Source organism: Poecilia latipinna, unplaced genomic scaffold (assembly GCF_001443285.1).
Source record: "Poecilia latipinna isolate Pla-1442-1.1 unplaced genomic scaffold, P_latipinna-1.0 Scaffold261, whole genome shotgun sequence".
Classification (NCBI taxonomy): domain Eukaryota; kingdom Metazoa; phylum Chordata; class Actinopteri; order Cyprinodontiformes; family Poeciliidae; genus Poecilia; species Poecilia latipinna.
In genome coordinates, this window is record NW_015112877.1 from 268,067 (window position 1) to 288,050 (window position 19,984).

At 42.4% G+C, this 19,984-nt stretch overlaps 2 protein-coding genes across 15 annotated transcripts in view; one reads left to right on the forward strand and one right to left on the reverse strand.

Annotated features, from left to right (window-relative positions):
- The window catches only part of unm_hu7910 (un-named hu7910), a 39,752-nt gene extending 27,620 nt beyond the window's left edge, over nt 1–12,132 (reverse strand). For 3 of the 12 annotated variants that reach the window (XM_015033218.1, XM_015033215.1, XM_015033214.1), the window contains exons 1-6: nt 10,284–10,512; nt 10,154–10,210; nt 6,046–6,225; nt 5,902–5,946; nt 4,515–4,583; nt 3,118–3,258 (exon numbers count right to left, since the gene is read on the reverse strand). In XM_015033218.1, the coding sequence (XP_014888704.1) occupies nt 3,118–3,258; nt 4,515–4,583; nt 5,902–5,946; nt 6,046–6,225; nt 10,154–10,210; nt 10,284–10,377 (586 nt within the window). In that variant the 5' untranslated portion in view covers nt 10,378–10,512. Of the gene's footprint in view, nt 1–3,117; nt 3,259–4,514; nt 4,584–5,901; nt 5,947–6,045; nt 6,226–10,153; nt 10,211–10,283; nt 10,513–11,913 lie in introns of those variants that run through there. The other 9 variants (XM_015033221.1, XM_015033220.1, XM_015033217.1 and 6 more) reach the window with 8 other exon arrangements.
- Nucleotides 12,133–14,768: 2,636 nt separating this feature from the next.
- Nucleotides 14,769–19,984, forward strand: part of LOC106947912 (sodium channel protein type 4 subunit alpha-like) — a 172,999-nt gene continuing 167,783 nt past the window's right edge. For 2 of the 3 annotated variants that reach the window (XM_015033230.1, XM_015033229.1), the window contains exon 1: nt 14,769–15,380. The gene's annotated coding sequence lies outside the window, so the exon portion shown is untranslated. The remainder of the gene's footprint in view (nt 15,381–19,984) is intronic. The other variant, XM_015033231.1, reaches the window with a different exon arrangement.

Sequence of the window (19,984 nt, forward strand, 5' to 3'; positions counted from 1 at the left end):
TTCAAGCCTCCTCTCATCTCTCAGTTGTTCCTGAGCTGCTTCCAGGTCCTTCATCTTCTGTGCCCAAGCCGCCTCCCTCTCCTGCTCCTCCTCAGCCAGGAGCGCCCGGATCTCGGCTAGTGCGATCCGAGCGATCCTCTTGGCCTCCATCTTCTCGTGGATAAGCCTGAGCTCCTCCCTCAGAGCCGAGCGCAGCTTGACGCCTCGGACCGGAGGACCCGAAGTCTGAGCTGAAAGATTTCAGCCGACCGGTTAGAAATGATCATCTTCCACAGACACAGCAAGGAGGATCTGGGAGACACGTTAGTATTTATGGTTTCAACTGAAAACTAACATGAACTTCAGTGACATCTTTTTGTTTGTTTTACTGACTGGAAACAAACATGATACTAAAGGTGTCTATTGTCATCACAACATGACCATGCACATATCACTAAGGACTGCTTGCTGAGTGTCAGGAGTTCAAACCTTAATGTTACTAAGATATTCAGCCTGTTGGAGGAATCATCTCTACTTTGGTCTCATCTGCCTAGAAGACATTGTCCCATAACCTTGTCCTTCAACCCTTTCAAATGACCTTTAACCTGCTAGTGTGCAACAATTAGGATCAATTAGTGATGCTAATTGTTTCATGGAAATCATCCATTACAGTTAATCAGAGCCAAGCATCAACATTTTCACACTCTGGTTTCTAGGAGGCAGTAGATTTTTGTACCTTTGGTTTGGTTCGTTTCAGCCTCTCCTGAAGTCTCTCCTGATGCTGAGAGCAGAAACAACTCGTCAAACTGCTGAGATCATCTACATTTACTCTCATGCTGAGCACAGGCCACCCAACCGTCTCACAGGCGAGCATCAGTGAACCACTGCATTCCAAACAAGCCCAAACCGAAGGTGAGTGAAAGGCATTCTGGGAGCTAACCATCTTATCTCCAAAGATTAACAACAAATCAAAATGTAAACCGTTCTGCTTTCAGCATGAACAGCTCATGATTAAACATACCAAGCGGCAAAACAACGAAACCATGTGATTAATGCGCGACAGGAACTCCCTGCAGATCAAGAACCATCATGAATATTTCCTGATAGCAATCCATCAAGAAATCAGCCGACAACCAAAATCAGCCACTTAAAGCCCACTGGCCCCAACTGGTGACCAATTGGCCACTTTCAGCCCACAATCAATCAATCAATCAAATTTTATTTGCATAGCACATTTCAGCAGCAAGGCATTTCAAGGTGCTTTACATAATTAAAAAACAAAATAAAAACAGCATGTGACATTGAATAAACGGTGAGAAAGAGAAATCAGCCACTCTAAGCCCACATGGCCCCAACTGGTGACCAATCGGCCACCTTTAGCCCACATGGCCCCAACTGGTGACCAATCGGCCACCTTTAGCCCACATGGCCCCAACTGGTGACCAATCGGCCATGTTCAGCCCAGCTAGTGGCCAGTTGGGTAGAAAATCAAAACTCCTATCTTTGTAACCAGTAAACTCACCATAAACTCATTAATGACCAAAACCATTCAGGAGATTTCGGTGCTGCCATTCATAAAACTGAACTGAACTGAATCCTGTCTTTGTGGCTCAGGAGAAACAGAACAATCAACTCCAAACGCCAGGATGTTAAATACGGCAAGCCATTAGACTCACAATGCCTTCTCTACAAACAAGTAGTAAAAGATTAAACAGGTAAAAATAAAGCATTAAGGTTTGGTGTTTAGTTAAGACTGTTATTCAATGTTAACATAAACTGCTGCAGAGGTTGAAGGCGTTTCCAGCTGAATCAGATCCAGCAGACATGCTGTCAGGTTCAACATGGAGCGCCGTTAGTAAACTCCACATTACCTCTGCGCCTGCCTCTCTTCTTCTCCTCCTCTACGGAGTTCAGAAACAGAAACACGCATCAGGTGAGCGCGGCGCTGCAGACAGACCCAAACCCAGCCAACCGTACCTGTTCTCATCCGCTCAGAGCTTCCTCTGAACATCCTCTGATCTGAGGGGAGAGAGCTGCGGCTTTAGCTCAGAGAACAGGAAGAAACAGCAGCTGACGGAGTTCAGGAAGGTTAAAGGTCACAGGAGGAATATCAACAAGGGTGCAGCTGGTGTCAGGTTTAATAAACGAGGTTAACCTTATTGGTCAGAAAACATGAAGCCCAGTGTAAACACACCAACCATGCAGCTCATAGAAACGTCTGATGTCATTCAGGTGTGAGAAAACCTGCATCGTTCTGCAGATTTTACCGACACGATGCAGGAAGAGATGTCAACGCCTGAAACTAACCTGATTTAAAGAGACGGATCACGTTCAAGCAGCCAACCAATCAGAACGCAGCAACGTGCATTAATTTAAAAACAGAAAAATGTTGATTTGATCTTAATGAGCAGAAGATTTTAGTGTTAATACTGTTGACTCAAACGTATTTCTGATTTGTAGCTTTTTGTTTGTTTGTTGTAAAAATAAAGTCTAATAATATGACAATAAAATAAAAATCAAGAATAAAGTCAATTTTATTTTACATGACTTTGGTCACGTTAGATCTTGATTATTGAAGCTTTCATCTCATTAAACTATTTTTTTCTCATTTTAAAACCTTTTTCTGGTAATATTGCCTCTTTATTTTTCTAATATTAAGACTTTATTCTAAAATTATAATATTGTTATTATAATTCTTAGCCTGGTCCTAATAGTCTGCCGTACCAAAACAACAAATTGCATATATAATTTTTTTTATTTAATAATAATAGCTCAATAAATAAAATCTGACATAAAATCATGTGACATTATGCAGTTATGACATAAAATTGCAAACTTTTAATTTTAGCTAAAATATTAATTATTTTTCCTTCTAATCAGCTTGTATGAAGATAAAAACAGTTTTAATCTCTTCCTCTTCATTTCTCCTTGCTTGTTGTATTTGTCTCCAGAACCCAGTCCTCCCAGTCCGCTCCTGCAGTGGGAACTGGAGCTCCGACTCAGACCTGTTGGATCTGGTTCTACGCCGTCAGACCGCCTGCTTCCTGTTCTACTGGTTCTGCAGGTCCAGAATGACCCCTTTGACCTCCACATCATCAGCGGAGGCCTCCCGCCCTTCCTCCTCCTCCTCTTCCTCACCTCGCTGTGCAGGGGGAGAAACTACATCATAAAGGAAGGTGAAGAAGCCATAGATCCAATCAGAGCCCTCCTCTGCTAAAATGTTCAGAACCTCCTCGAGCGACTCGGCGTTGGCGCTACGGCCGCCATCTTTGGTCAGGCCTGACGAGAGAGAGGGAGAGAAAAGGAGGGAGAACAGGATGGAGGGGAAGATGGAGGACTGGAAATAAGGAGGAGATGAAGAAAACAGCAGGATGGAGAAAAGGACGACTGGAACAAAACCAGGATAAAAAATAAAGAAATGATGAATGAGGGAGAAAGATCGAAAGTTAAAGATGATCCAGAAACATCAGGAAAACATTTTCTCTCTGTCTCGTCTTGTCAGCGCCCTCTGCTGGTCTCGTTAGAAACTCTTCCTGCCTGATTCACTGGTCAGATGCAGCTTCTGGGTAAAGAAGAGCTGCAGAGCTTCAATCTAAGAACAGCTAAACGCCACCGGACCGTAAAGCATTCAGTTCAGCCGGACCGACCGGACCAGACCGGACCAACCGGACCGGACCAGTCACACTGAGGAGGAAAAACACGTCACACAATCAGAAACTACGCTTCATTTCTGCTCTAAAGTTGGGGCTGAACATTTCAGACCGATGTTAACCTAACCTTTGACCTCTGACACTGCTTCAGTTACACACCAGGTAATCCTGCATGCGGTCACATGACCAAACAGAAACACAAACTGTAACGTCAAAGGTCAACTTGATTCAAATCTCCTGGAGTTCCACAGGGATCAGAGCTTGGTCCTGTTGCAATAAGCAATAAATCAATCAGTCACATGATCATTTAAAACGAGATCAATAATTTCCATTTGCATAATTTATCGTTTTTCCCCTGGATGATAAAAAATCTTCAACCTGCTGTTTTAACTAAACCTTTTTGTTGTTTCTGCTGTTTTTATTTTGGATGTTTAAAATGTCTTCCAGCTCCAGTGTTAAATTAAAATGTAAAGTTTATTGATCTTTGAGAATCTGCTCTTGCATTATTATGATGCCTTTATTACCATTATATTAATTGAAGATGGTCTGAAAACGACATTCTCCTTTATGTCAGTGACGATGTTATCATGACAGGCCTTTGCACAGCCGTAATATTAGTGATAAATTTAATCTTTTCACCGCGCTGCTCATTGATTTTTAACAATAATTGGTGAATTTCCAGTCAGCCTCCAACTTTCACTGCAATAAAAACCAAACCTCATCAGCAACGACAGAAACACTGGAGGACGTTCAAGGATCTGAAGCCGGTGCTGTTAGTCTCTACAGTAGAGCTCAGGGGTTAAAGGTCACCAGGTGATTAAAGTTTTAAACCCAGGCCTTCATGTAAACCACATCAGTCGTTTAGGAAGGAGGAAATGGACTTGCCGAGCAGAACTTTGGCGTCCTCCACGTCGAAGTCTCCGTCTCCATCCGTGTCGTAGGCGGCTAGTTTCCCTGAGGAAGAGGAGTTTCCACAGTGGGATGGAGGTCAGGATGAAGGTTAAACAGTTTATCTTCCTGACTGTCAGAAGATCCAAGCTGGTTCAGTTAGCATGTACGCTAACCGCTCATTCTGCGATCAATAAAGGATTTAAAGTAGATCATTTACGACTCCCATCAGCCTGAAGTGGCTATGCTAACTAGCCTTAGCATTCCTGGCAGACTCTGCTATCAGGAAGAAGCTGCAGCAAAGCAGAGAGAAGGGGAGAGGGAGAAGCACATATACAAGCATGATAGGCAGCACTAAGCCCCGCCTCCTGGCTCTGATTGGTTGTTTATTAATAACGGGTAGAAAACGGTTACAGCGTTTGAACCAGGCGAAGCTAAAACTCACTTGTGGAGTTCGGAGTATATTTACAGAAAAGTACGTTTTTTTGGGCACATATTAATATAAATGTTTTCATTTTTGCACAGTTTTGGCTTCATTGCTGCTCTGACTGCCGTTCTTTCAGCATGTCGACTTTTTTGAGTCTCTATACTCCAGTTAACAATGAACCGATTACTAAATCAGCTGATTATTTCAATAATAATTCATGAATTATTTCAGCCCTAGTTGAATCTTTTTCATATTCTCCAAGTATAAACAGTTGAAAATCATGGATGATTTTCCATCTGCTGCTCTGCAACAGGCGACATAAAATCAGTTTGTATCTGTGTGAGACGATGCAGAAGTTCTTCACGCCGCAGTTCGTTTGCACCGGAAACTTTCAGTGTGAAAACTAACAGATCTGAGGATGAAACTGACAATTAGTTTGTGAGTTTATGAAGCTGTGAAATGAAACTGAAGCTTTCTAAACACAAACATGGATATTTTAACAGTCTGAAACGGTTTTCTCCATGTGAGATGTGAAGTTTGACCGGCTGGTGATGAAAGACGAAAACCGTTTGAGTCATGAGATGAAAGAGCAACACGATGCAGAGAGGAAGGATGTGGTGAGGATGACTGCGGTCGTCTGTCAGCCTGAACCTTCAGAGAGACGTCAGCCACCGCAGAATCAGAACCAGGTTAAACCGGGCTGAACCGGGTCAACCGGGCTGAACCGGGCCGTTCAGAACCTGCAGGCTGCAGAGAGGAAACTGAGGCTTATTGATGCAGACAGGCTGGAGCAGTCTGTCTGCAGAGTCGCTCAGTTCCTCTTATTTCAGTCGAACTAAACCGCAGTGAGATGTTTCGGTTTGATGGCGGTTCCCTCTTCGTGAGCGCTAAGCTAACCTGCTAACTGAGCCCTGCAGGAACCTGGCTGAGGGAAAACGGGGCAAAACACTTTCATACCTTGCAGAACTTCAGAAAAGTTCATACGAAACTCCTGTGCCCTCGCTGCATGCAGAGGAAGAGGAGGAGGGATGAAGGCAGAGGAGCAGAGCGGTTAGAGACGTCGCAGACCAGCGGCTCGGCGCCGTGTGGCGGCCATCTTACCCAGGACTCGGTCGTAGTCCACGATGTCAAAGTAGAAGACGGCCACGGAGCTCCAGACGCCCAGCAGAGCCACGACCACCAGCCAGGTGAACATGGAGAACCTCGGACCGCCGTCCGCCGCTCCGGGTCCGGCTTCGGCCCGCTTCCCGTTCTTATGCTCCACAGGAGCCGGCCGGCCATCTGCACACATCACCAGCAAACAAAATCATAAATCCGCCGATTTATCATCTATAAGCCTAGAAACGCTTGGTGGACCTAGCCCCGCCTTCGAGGTGCAGCTCCTCCCCCTCTCAGCTCCTTCAGACTAGCCAGCAGCAATTAGCAAACCGCTGGTGGACCAGCTGAGCTCATTATAGCTGCTGCTCAGAGCAACGCTGGTAAAAACGTTAAAGGGTAAATAGTGAAGCCATGTTGGGATGACTTCCTGGAGACGGAGTTTCAGAAAGAGCAGGAGCTTCTTAAAGAGACAGAGGCCCAAGTTCAAGGCGTTAAATTGGGGAGTGAAATTTCTTTTAAGTGATATTTTATATACACAGTGTTTTTATAACAACTGAAGGTTACATAGTTACTAGGGCTGTGTAATAATATTGATTTTGTGATATATATTGATATTTTCTTTCCTAGAAAAAAATCGATATTCATCCACAAGTATCGTAACGTCCAACTGTCACCTTGCTCACTCACTGCTGCTTCGCCAGGAGAGTGATTAGGTCATCAGGCTTAGAGCGATTCCTTCAGATGTTAAGTGTCAGGGTTAAAAGGTATCAAACTATGCAGAGCAGGTACTTGGTGCACTTTATTTACTTTATAAATGCATGTAAGCTTCAGTTTGTACTGTTTCAACTAAAGGAAACATGTTTTCTCACCATTTCTTTGATTCATTTTGTCCAGCTGTCGACTTTAAGTCTGTGTCCATATCCAACCACAGCCAGGTATTGTGTAGTTGGTGCTTTTAATCAGTTTTCAGTTAAATTAATTCAGTCCAACTCTATAACAGTCACAAAATGTCACCAAAATCACTCTGTCCCTCTAAAATCTTTCAGAAAATCGCAAAAGTGTATCGAATTGTATCGTTTGCTTAATATCGCAATATGTATCGTATCGTGAGCAGAATATCGTGTATTGTATTGTGAGATTATTGTATCACTACAGCCCTAATAGTTACTGTATTGTGCTATAAAATCTACGCTGTGCCTGGAAAACACATAAAAACCGACCCTTTAAAATAACAAACATATTTTTCAAAGTCATATTTTGACAGATTATTTGATTTTTCCTTCATTTGATGAATCAACAGATTTCTCTGAGCTTTAAAGGGAATCAAACCCAAACATCAGAAAAAAAAACTCATTTCTGAAATATCTTCATTAACCTGAGATGTTTTTCCCTGCAAACCTCAAACTTCAGACACAAACTGAGCCAAACTTCATTCTAATGAGGCCATAAAAGCAGATTCTACAGTCAACCTGTGAAATAGTACAGAAACCCAGTGAAGATCAAACTTAATGGAGTCAATAAAAGTCCAGTAAACCTTAAACTGGGACCAAATATTTACATACCCTCTAGAAAAAGACACTTGAATTAGACCAAACGTCTCCAGGATTTATTTCTGTTTGATAAAAAGGCAGAAAAATTTAAAACTGTTTAGAGAAATCCTCAAACGGAAAAGAGTGAATACAGTAAGAAGCTTTCTGGCTATTTGGCAGAATCCAGAAGATGATGATGATGATGTCATGGCTTTGCAGGCTTCTGATAGTTTAACTAATAACTGTTCATCGTTAAAGCACCCAGAGAGCCCAGACATGCAGAAAGATTCAAACCCAGAACCTCTGTGACCCTCTGCTCTGCTCTGCCTGTAGAGAATCTGACCCAGAAACTGAGATTATTCCAGTTCAACGTCAGTCTCTCGGTTAGCAGGAACTTTATTTAACCCGGAGGGAAACCATGATGCTGCGGGCCGGAAGGAGCTCCAGCAGCAGTCAGTCTAGCAGCGACTCTGGAAAGGCCTCTGCCATGCTAACAGCTACATATCCAGGCAGCACAGATGATATTCCACAGCAACTCGCCCTGGATAATAATCCACCTCCTTTGCTTTTGCAGCACCGCTTTAAAGCTGCAGTATGTAACTTTTATGATAAATATATGTTTGTTTACATATTTATTAAAACTGTCACCATATTGTGACAGAAAGATATGAGACAGTCTGTGAAAACAGATCCCCCAGTGCTACCTAGAAACAACCAATCAGAGGCAGGAGGCGGGTCTTAGTGCCATCAATCAACTTCCCCCTTGGTCTGCTGCAGCTAGCATAGGATGTTGTGACTGCTCAGTCTGGTTAGCATAGCCTCTGATGACAGCAGATAAACGGTTTTCCTGTAATGTTAAGTTGTTTCTCCACCATTAGCACATTTGGCAGCGAGTACATGAGGTTCATTGACAGCACTAAGCCCCACCTCCTGGCTCTGATTGGCTGTTTTTGGTCGAAGCGGTGCATTTCTTCAGACGTAGCAAATTATCTTCTGTCTCATAACAAACTGTCACAACATGGCAACCTTTTACCAAACATGTAGCAACATTTTTAAAAAGCGTTACTGCAGCTTTAAATGTCCGTATCGGTCGGCTGCAGCGCCGTGTCCAGCTCCTCCAGGCGGTGAACCGAGGCGTTCTCAGTAACCAGCGTTTCTCTGACAGCCTTATGGCGACGACTGAAACGTGTTCAGGGTCATGAGGAGAACCGATGCAGGTGGTTCTGACCCAAACGGGTCGCTGCGATTTTTCAGCATTAATGTGAATAATCATTTCCTCCCATTAAAGACGTTCTGGTGCTAAAGACAAGACGGACATTTTAGGATCTAAAATGTTAGTTTTTATCTGTTATTAGACATGAAGGTCTTGGTTTTATTTTTATTGCGTAAAGCAGAACCATCCAGTGAGTTCCCCCAAATGAAATGGGTTTGCTTCCTTTACAATAATGTTCCAAGATAAAGCGACCCACATCCTGATCTTATTGATCAGCATTAACCAAAACCACAGTTTCAAAAGAATGAGGAAGTGGACGGCTTTTCATCAGAAAAAGAAAACATGTAAAAACCTTTGAATGTTTCAGATCTACTGTCACATAATCAATCATCTACAGCAGATCAATCGCTTTTCCTCATCAATAATGATTTCCTTCAGAGGTTTGTAATCTGATGAAGTTTAAAATGATTATCAGAGGGACGCTTTGTAACGAAAGCACTAAAAAAGTTTCTAAACTCGTCTTCAGAGTTTGTAACTCGGCCACAAACAGAGTTATAAACTCTGAGTTTTTTATAAACTCTGAGTTTTTGCCAACTCGGAGTTTTTTATAAACTCTGAGTTTTTGCCAACTCGGAGTTTTTGCCAACTCGGAGTTTGCTAACCCTTTGTTAACCCGGAGTAACTCGGTTCTGACCCGATTCTAAAGCCATCTGCTTGGTTCCTGCTGTGGCTCAGATTCAGGAGCTTCAGAATAAAATCATTCCTGACGTTCTGATTGGTTGCTGGTGTCCATGTGACCCTGCCCAGTACCAATGGAGACGGTTCTTTGTTCTGGACCAGAATCGGTTGTTTTGGTGGAACTGGAGTCAAACAGAAATCAGATCTGGAAACATGAATGTAGAAACAGCATTTCCACCTAACTGGACCAACTGGTTCCAGTTTGGCTGTTAGTTCCTGTTTGGACTGGTTGAAATACTGTCTGGAGGCGGGCTCATGGAGACCAACAGCCAATCAGAATGCTTAAAACTCCTGATTCAGTTTCTCTTCTGACATGCTGATAAGAACCAGTTGGACTGGTACCAGTGGTCATTTATCACTGGTTCTTTCTGGTCCACTGACCAGAACACAGAGAAACAGACCAGAACCAGTCCTCTACTGGACCAGAACCCAAACTGCTCCCAGCAGGTCGGGTTGACGGTCCTGTTGGACCAGGAATAGAGAGCAGCTGCTTAGGACCGAAATATCTGCAGCTGATACCAGCAGCTGTTCGTTTGGACTTCTACGGGTCAGAACCAGCACCAGTTCTGACAGGAGCCCAGTTAGAAGTAAAAGCAGACCAGAACCAGAACCAGAGCATGCTGAGGCTCACCGGGTTCCCGGGCCGACGGCTCCTCCACCGGACCGACCTGCTCCTCATTAACGCCTCCTAAATGAGCCCATCAGTCAGACAAAAACCCAGCAGAACCAGAACCAGAACCTGCTTCAGCTGCCAGGCCTACCAGTCTCCTGAAACACCTCCTGCTCTTCCTCCTCCTCCTCTTCCTCAGCGTGGATCTCCTCCACAGGAGGCTGGGAGGAGGCGCAGCGCCGCATGGCCCACTGAGCAACACGGGTCGGACCAGAACAGAACCAGGACCACACAGATATTACTCCAGAACCTCAAAGATCCTCCAGCTACCTGGAGCTCAGAGAGCTGGTGATGAAGAGGGGAAAGCTCCTCCTCTTCCTCCAACAACAGCTCTGAGTTCACAAAGCATCAGAACCCGAGCCAGAACCCGATCCGGAACCTGACCCGGTTTATTATTAGAGCTGACAAAACCCAGAGACGCTCCAGGAGAGCCTGGGATGCCGCAGAGCGACCTTGACTCTGATTCTCCTCTCTGTCCGTCACTCAACAACAGAAAACAATAAAAAAAATAAAATTAAAAATTGATAAAAGAAAATACATTTAATTAAAAAAAAAGGAATGCAATAAAGACAAAAATGAATAAAACTTTAAATAAAAAATTTAAACAAAAAATATAAAATAAAATAAAGACAAAAGGAAAAGATATTAAATAAAAAAAGAGTCAGGAAGAATCCAGTTCTGCTAAAGAACCAGAACATTTTACTGGTTCTGTGTGACCTCTGACCTCCAGCGCTGGGCCAGGTTGGAGCCATGCAGTCTGGGCTGGTCACAGTTCTGGAGGTGAGATCTGTGAAGTGACAGGATGTCCCCTCATGTAAATGAGCGGCAGCTCAAACACATCCTGCCTGTTTATTTATTTATCTCTCGTATAACCCAAGTATCGTCAGTGAGTTTTTGTGCTAGCAGATCCAGGTGATGCTCCATCAGCTCTGCTACTCCACCTCCTTTGCTTTTGTCACTCCTCCAAATCTCTGTCTGCCTGCATGGTTAATATTTTCTGAGTACTGAATTATTTAATGTTTAAAGTGAGCGGGTCGGTGTTTCTGGAAGCACTTCAGACGCAGAGAATCACAGGAAACACTGAGTCCGAACAAACATGACTGAGGGTCAACAACCTCTCCAGACACGTTAACAGTAACGCATCTGCTTTTTCCTCCACTATTAAAACAACCCGCATCATTACTCAGATTATTAACACAAAACATCCTTTAAAAAAAACACAACATGCAGAAGAGACTGCGAACATCCAGCTTAGCCTCTGTTAGCAGCCTAAACACAGCTGGTAGCGGCGTTAGCTTAGCGCCTAAACTGACTCCATTTGAAACTCTGGTCATTTTAGAAACTCTCCTTTATGGTTAAAATAACATCAGAAAATGGAAATTATGACTGAAAAACTAAAGCATAAAACACCCAGAAGAATTCGGCGTTACTGGCATCAACATATTTAGATATTTCTATTTATTTTCTGAAGTTTTTAAGCTATTTTGATCGCTAATTAGGAGGTAGTTTTAGCCTCAAAACAATAATCTAAACATCTGAAAGGGAGAACTGGAAGCCGAAATAACGTGATTCATAAGTGTATGAACACTATCAGGTTATTATGTTTTTTTTTTTTTCTGTAATCACTTCAAAAGAAAAAAAAATTAAAATCTCCAAGTCCTCTAATGGAGTTTCGCTTGAAGGCGCGTCTCGAGCGCAGAGTAAAAAAAACCATAACCAACCTCTTTTATTGTGAGTTTTTGAATTCTTCTTCTGCGCCATTTGTCCCTGAGTTCCCCGCTGTTTGCCTCCTGCTGAGCAGCAACAACATATACCGCCAACCCGCCCTCTGTGACCGGACTGAAGCTGTGGCTTTTCTGTCTCTCGGTGATGAAACGGTCAGTTCCCCAAAAATCTCCTCTTCACTTGGATACCAGCAAAGCCGAAGTTCATGGTAACCGTGACTGACTTCGGTCCGACCAATCAGAGTGCCAGAAACAACAAGAAGGCGGGTGTTGGGGCGGGTTCTCCTCTGGGCTGACCAATCAGATTTCGAGGAAGCTTTCCAGTGTCGCCTCTTTTCTTTGGAAAGGAGGGAAAACGTGGCAGAAGGAGGAGAGGAGTTTTAAACATCTGGGGCGGAGAATCCTATTAATGATCACACACCGCTGCCTCCATTAAAAAATATTTTAATTACAAGTAAGAAAAAACAACAACAAATAATAAAAATTCAGCATTAATTTAATTAGAATGTATAAAAACGGATTCTGTCCTGAGCGATTCATCGTTGAGTTGTTTTTTTTTTCCACATTTATTAGCCGTTATATAAATATTTCATCTCTTTATTAAGAGCTTTACTTTAAGTTAATGTTTTCCTCAAATATCTCACGTTACTTTATTTTACGTTTGAAGTTAATAAATCAAATAACATTCAGACAGGAAAATATTGATTTTAATGCACCGATAAGGGATTTTAACTAAATAAATGTAGGAAATATGCATTTCCTACATAAAATGTTGTACTTACATATTATATCCGCATGAGGGCGCTATTGTAAAATCCCATGTAAAATAAATCCCCGTCAACAAATTCCGACTCTTTCTTTTTAAAGAAAATAAAAATGCAGTTTTTTTCTGAATGTTATGAGACCAGATAAATAAAAAAATATTAATCCATAAATCTGGACCCGCTGTATTTGACAGAATCTGGACCCAGAATCCGGTCTGGGCTCCTTGTGCATCCTGTTCGGTTCTCTCATTTCCTCTGGATGTTTTCCTACATTTTTATTTGCTGATTTCATGATCAAAATGTTTTTTATGAGTCTCTGTTGAGTAGTTCCAACCTTCACATTATTTCTGTCTTTACCTGGAAAATGGATGAACAGGTTGTCATAATATGTCAGGATATTTCTACACATTTCTATTGTTTCTGTTTCTGTTCTGAGTTGGTAAATTCCTCCCAGGTGAGTTTCTCTGTAAACGTGAAGCATCAGATCAACCAGTTTTCTGGAGTAACCGCCTGCATTGAATGTTATCAGCTTGTTAACAGAGGAGCAGGAGGCACAAACCAAATGGACGGTAACATTTGAAGCAGGTTCCATCTTTTAGTTTTCCTAATAAATTTTTTCCTTCCACTCATCTTTCCATCAGCCCAGTTGGATGCGGGCAGCCATCTTTAGAAACAGCTGCTGTTGGATAACTGTCATGTCAGCCATCTCCCTTTTTCATTTGCACAAATTTAACACTTTCCCACTAAGTTACAAAAATAAATAAATAAACTATGTTTGTTTTTTGGGAAATCCGCTTGAAATCCGACTTGATTCCAGCAATAGTACCTAAAGACAAACAGCAGGGGGAGACAAAAACTGTCCAGGTTATGAATAAATGTAGAATCATATCTATCATGAAGTTCCTGATGTTTATTTTATGTTTGAGTTTTATTTATTCTTGGATGACTTGTAACTTTAAATGTCTGCAGTTTATACTTTCATGATTTGTGGTGGTGATGGTGGTGAGGGAGAGCGCCGTTGGACCCAGGTAGAGAGGTAAGTGATGGTTTAATGGAGGACAAACTCAGGCTCACACAGTCCAGGGTCCGGCAGCACAGACAAACGGAGACAAGGTTCACACTGGCAGCACGAAACCGAGAAACAGACGAGAGCAGCCGACACAGGACTTCACCAGTGAGATGTGACGACTAACCTGAGACGATTGACAAAGACAAACGACAAGGACCCAACAAGAGACAGAGATAACAGGTGGACTTAAACACACACGGGGTGATCAAGGGGAGAACAGGACAACACAGAGACTTACAAGAGACATGACCCAGAAAATAAACACAGAAAACACAGAACCCGACAAATACAAATAAAAACAGATGGCAGCAGAAGTAAAGCAATGACAAATGCTACAATAAAAAAGAAATAAAATACAAATAATAAAGAACAAAAGTCAAGAAATTGAGAAAACGTCTATAGACGCTATATTTAAAAATAAAAGAACACACAAGAGGACACAAAATGAAGACAGAAACACGGAAAGTTAAAGCTACTACAACTACTAAAATAAAAATAAACTAAAAGAAAAAAGCATAAAAAAGTAAAACAAACAAATCCAAGAAATTTTCTAGAAATAAGAAAATTAAAGCAAAAGACATTAGAATGAAAAAGAAGAAACAAGAGAAAGAATAAAATTAATGAAAAGAAAAAAGTAAAAAACAAATAAAAAAGATGATAAAGGTTACAGGTATGAGAATTAAAAAGAAATAAAATCCAATAAGATGAAGAGTAAAAAAGAAACAAATCAAGAAATAAGAACTAAATTAAATACAAAAGAAAAATAAAGAAAAAACAAAACCAAAAACGTTAAAGCTATAACAGTCACTAGAATAAAAAATAATAAAAACAAAGGAAAGAAAAAAACTCAGAAGTTAAACTGCGGAATGACGGACTCGGTCCGGTTCTTCTTCTCCAAGCTGCGGTCCGGCAGGTCAGACAGGAGGCGCTCTGCTCCAGAGGAGTTCTGGTTCTGAAGAACCGATGCTGCTCCTTCATGTTTCCTGGTTCAGGAGGAAACTCAGCCTAAACTCTCCAAGCCGTCCCCGGTCATCCCAGCGCGAGGAAAACGGGATTTATGTCCCAACCTCGCGATACTCTCCTCCCACCGCGCTCTCTCTCCCTCCCCGCACCGGGGGCGATCAAGCGGCGGGGATGACGGGAGAGTGTCCGGACAGCCCCAGCAGCCCGCGGACGCCCCGACACGCACCAAGCCCTGCGCTCCGTCTGCACTCAGCGCGGCTCCGGTTCTCCTGCTGCGGAGGGAAATCTGACCCGGGAACCTCCGGAACCAGCTCGGGACTTCCTACCTGTCCAGCCATCAGCTGCCCGACTCCCCGCTGAGGACCCGCGGACACCCGGCCGTCTGTTTCTGGAGTTACCGGAGTTTTTGTGCGGGGCGATGCGGGAGCGGGCGGAGTGAAGCCGCGCGCCCGGTGCGCACTGCCTGTTCCCCGGGTGGAGAGGCGCGCAGCTCCCCGCCGCTCCTCTTCATCACTGCTTCTTCATCTGTTTGGATTTTAACCCCGCGGGTCGGCCGGAGCTGTTCGCCCATGGATCCGCCGCTCCGCGCCCCCTGTGCGGGTCAGTGAGCGGGACGCAGCGGGATGTTGTGATTTAAACCCGCAGCTTTTACCGCAGGACTTTCACATGTAAGTAACCGCTTTTATTCTCCTCATTCCGGCTGCTGGCGGCGCGAACTCTGACCTTTGGGTTCATCCTGGAAACTAAAATCAGCAGAAATTTAGAAATATTCGCTTTTATTTTGTGTTTTGTTTCCTGATGAAAGTTTAAAAATCGCTTAAAGCAGAAAAATCCAACAGAATCAAACTTTTACGCACAGAAATGGGTTTTCATCTGAAACATCTCCAGCCCGGACTGCGGTTCCGGTTCGGACTCAGTCAAGGCGCTCAGCTCCGAGCCTCTCCTGAGACTCGGTTCCTACGCGACCAGCCGCGCCGTGCTGGGCCGAGCCGAGCCGAACCGCCGCTCTTTCCATTAATTAAGCGGCTGTTTGTTTGCGCTTCTGCTCGTCACTTTCTGGCCTGTTTACGTCTCCAAGTGGACAAACTTCTGCTTTTAGGTCCTGATTTCCATAAGCTGACATTTACTGAGGTCCGGGAATATTCATATCTAATGTGACAAACTGCTGGGCTGAGCAGAAACGGCTTTATTTATCCTGTAGGTGAATATTCTTCAGGTGTTTCTGGGCAGAAATGATCAAATCCAGCAATAAAATAACAAAAATGAAATGTGTATTACATTTCTTCCTGTAGATGTTAAAATTTGTGTTTCTTGTTGAATTCTTGGCCGTTTATTCATGACTGAAGCAGATATGTTTTGCTGCTGGGAGAAGAAATGAAGCGTACAGGCTGACCTTTAACCTTCTAGATGTTTCATGTTCTGCAGCCTCTTTTTATTTGTCACATAAGACGAAACAGAAGCTGCAGAAATAGTCATATTTACATTTTATTTTATTAACATTTCTGTGCGCAAGCATCCATCAGGTTCAATATTCTGTTATTTTTCATAAATCTATATAATTACTTTATCTGTGCAGCTCCAGATGTTAAGAATCACCCAGGTAATCTGTTAATATTGTCATATTATATGAAATCATCAAATATTTCCCTTAATCTGACCTTCTATTATATTACAGATGAATAAATGCTGATATTTTGCCTCTTCTTATAAATACACATTTAAGAAGTGAGTTTAATTTCAGCTAATATTAAAGGTTTAGCTGCTGTTTTATTCTGACAGTAGAAATAAGCAGATTTGTGTAAAATTTGCAGTTTTTCTGTATTTAAGCTGCTGGGAAACAAAATTGTTGCTCCAAAATGTTGCTTGGTTTTCCTCCGTCTCGACTCCGAGGCGGTCCGGTTTGTCCGGATCCATCCGGTGGGAGAATCCCGATGGGAATATTTCCCTTCAGGTGGAGCGCAGTAAGGAGACGTCCGTTAGGATGAAAACGAAGCAGAGAAAACACGATGTGACGACCGTAAACAGCCCGGACTCACGCTCGGCTCCGACTCCGTCCCTCTCAGTCTGGATCTAAATCCCCGTCAGGAAAACCGATCCTGATGCTTTCAGGGTGGAGGAATATTTTTAAAGGTCCGGATTGTTTCTGAGTTTCTCCTGCTGAATGACAAACTGCTCCAGTCTTTGCTGTGACTCATGTTTTGTTTTGTTTTTATGATAATTCAGAATTTTATGCCTTTTTTGTTTGGAGATTAGAGAGAAAAACACTGATTTATCAAAGTAACATGAATCTGTGAGTGATTTCAGTCAACTTGAGTTTTGATTGTTATTTCAGAACAGATTTATGATGCACAGATCTGAAAAATAAACCCAGAGCCTCATGAAAACAACCTGACAGAAAGAGTTTCATTTTTAGTTGCTGTTATTCTGTAACATGGTCCTATAATTATATCAGTTGATGAATACACCCGATTTGGTCACATTGAGTCATATTATGATACATTGGCTTAATGCATTGTATCGAATTTTCCCCTATTATGATATTACTCACATAGTATCAAATTGCATCACATCATATGGTGTCATACCGTATCACATTCTACTGAATCATATCGTCATGTTGAATCAGTTCATTCTTAACATGAACAAGTTCTAAATCATTTCATCCAGGTTAATAAAAACATTAATTCTTTCATAATTCAAAGCATTTATTCTATTACTTTGTCTACTTACTTGTGGATGGTCTTATAGAAAACTCAGTTTGTCCGCCGTATCTTCCACCTACAAACAATAAAATTAAGAGGATTAGTTCAATCTTTGGTGTAAATTCTGCTGATTAAAGGCGTTATAGTTCAGTTTGAAGTGAGTGGAGAGCCAGATGTTACATATCTGGTTCCCACAACATCTCTACAGATCGAAGAACACAAAGCAGTCGCTCAGTGTTCACCTTGAAGGAAAATGTTGCTGCAGCTGCTCTTCTATGTGAAGCGGTGACGATTCGAGGACCTCCATTTTAAAAACACCTCGATGCTTCGTTAAATTACAATTTACTATCTAGCGCTGTGTTCCAGCCGGACGATTATTAGTGTTGCGCAATGGTCTTACTTCCGCCAATGCTAAGTGCGATTAGCAGCTTTGGACGGAGACGACGCGGGACGGAAAGAAGCACCGCTAAGAAAGACAGAAAATATCGAAAATGAGGAATCATTTCAAACTAAACGGAAAAGGAAACACAGCAGGAAACATCCGCTACGCTCCGAGCTCGTTAGCTTCTCCTAACAGGTGACGTAACTTTTATCTGTACCAGAACAACGACAAACATTTTGGCTAACTTTACTGTTACTAACTGATCAACAAGAGTAAAGAAGTGACTAAAAAAAAATTAAAAAATAGATTAGAAATATATATTTTATAAATATGTCATACTTCTAACTTGATACGGAAGGTGATATTTGAATCGTTTTGCATTTTAATCAATACAAAGTTTTCTTATTAAAACAATTACTGGCATTTTCTCATCTATATTAAGTAGCTACCAGAGAACGGCACCATTTCTTATTCATTAATTGTCAGAATAATCCATAGATAACTTGATACAATAATCGTTTACAACAGTCCGACTTCAGTTTGATCGATAATTTTCCCCTAAAAATTTGGTGTAAATGTTTAATTAATTTCAAAACAGAGCTGTTCTCACCTCATGTAGAAAATGGCGTTCAGTTCCGCTAATGAACTTGATTATAAAGAGATTGCCGGATCATGAAACATACTGTGTCTAAAGCTTGGTTCACAGGCGCGATTTTTATGCCGATTTCTGTCCCGATTTCCCCTTTCAGACAATCTTAAAGACGCCCGATTATCGGGATGCTCTAAAGACAGTCATGAGGATATTCATGTCGGGGAATCGGGGACATTCAACATGTTTGAGACGGTTTTTTTGTGTGTTTTTTCCTGTTGAATAATGTTCTAAAACTATAGCCGTTGCTTCTAAATCGTCGGCCATGTTTGTTTACACTGAAATCACGTTTGATCCCGCGAAGTTATGTGAGATTTTCAGCTTGACATCGCGAGAGAAATCGGCCTGAGTGTGGCTCTTTTCCACACGCAGCAGGTCCAAACCTGTTATATCTGGTTTTATCGTCATGTTTGGTGTCACTCGGGTTTTACACATGAATTTAAAACAATTTCAAGGTATAAAGTGATGTAGATGATTAATATTGTTATCAAACCTTGTCTTCTAAATCCCATCAGGCTTTAGAGTTAAAAACAGACTAAAACAATGAAGTAATGCAGCGACAATCCAAGAAACTCCATCTGATTTACAGAGGAACTAAACATTTTTTTTTTTTTTTTTTTCATTAAAATCTCAGCTTTGTTCTGCAGGTTTATTGAAGCTTGTAATTCCAGTGTAGGTCATTTTTCTGACCATCCCAGCAGGACTGCTGTGGTTACGGTTGTCCCTCTCCCAGGTGAGCAGTGGGCGGGGCCTGCTGGCCTCAGGTGCCGCTGCGGTGGCAGGATTTAAATAAAGTTGTGGAAAAGAAGAGGCGTGTGGTTTCCAGATCTGCAGCGAACCGTCAGCAGCTGCTGTGTCAACCTGCCACAGGTGTGTGTGAGTGTGTGTGATTAAACCTGAGTTTGCATGTGTGTGGACGCATCTCGGAGTGTTTGTTCAGAGCAGCAGACCTGAACGTTTATAATGCAGACAGCAGCAGCTGCTGCTTGGGCAGATCTGAGATCAGATTCCTGCTTTTATCTGAACAGCGGAGCAAACAGAAACCACACAGGTTCTGGTGATGATCACAGCCCGGTTCTCTGGTTCTGGTTGTGGCTGTCAGGAGGTTAAGCGTGGTGAGAGGTTTTCCTGGAACTGCAGCAGGAAGTTCCTCGTAATGTTTTTCGCCTCCAGAAGCGTCTGGGTGAAACCACGGCGCGGCGTTCCCTCTGCTCTCCAGCTGATGGCCGAACAGCACCTGAATATCCCGCCCGGACCGGATCGGGTTCCTCTCAGGCTGCTGCTGCTTCAGAGGCTCAAAGCTTCACGAGGAGTTTAGATTTAATAACTTTATGATTTTCAGTTTTTCTTTTGTTCATTTTAGCTGCAAAATTCAAACGGATACTTTTCATTCCTGCAGATTTACAGGATTTCAGTTAAAAACAGAACGTAGTGAAACATCTTTCTGCAATGACAGATCTCTGATTCACTGAAACATCATCCATCCATCCATCCATCCATCCATCCATCATTCATCCATCAATCCATCATCCATCCATC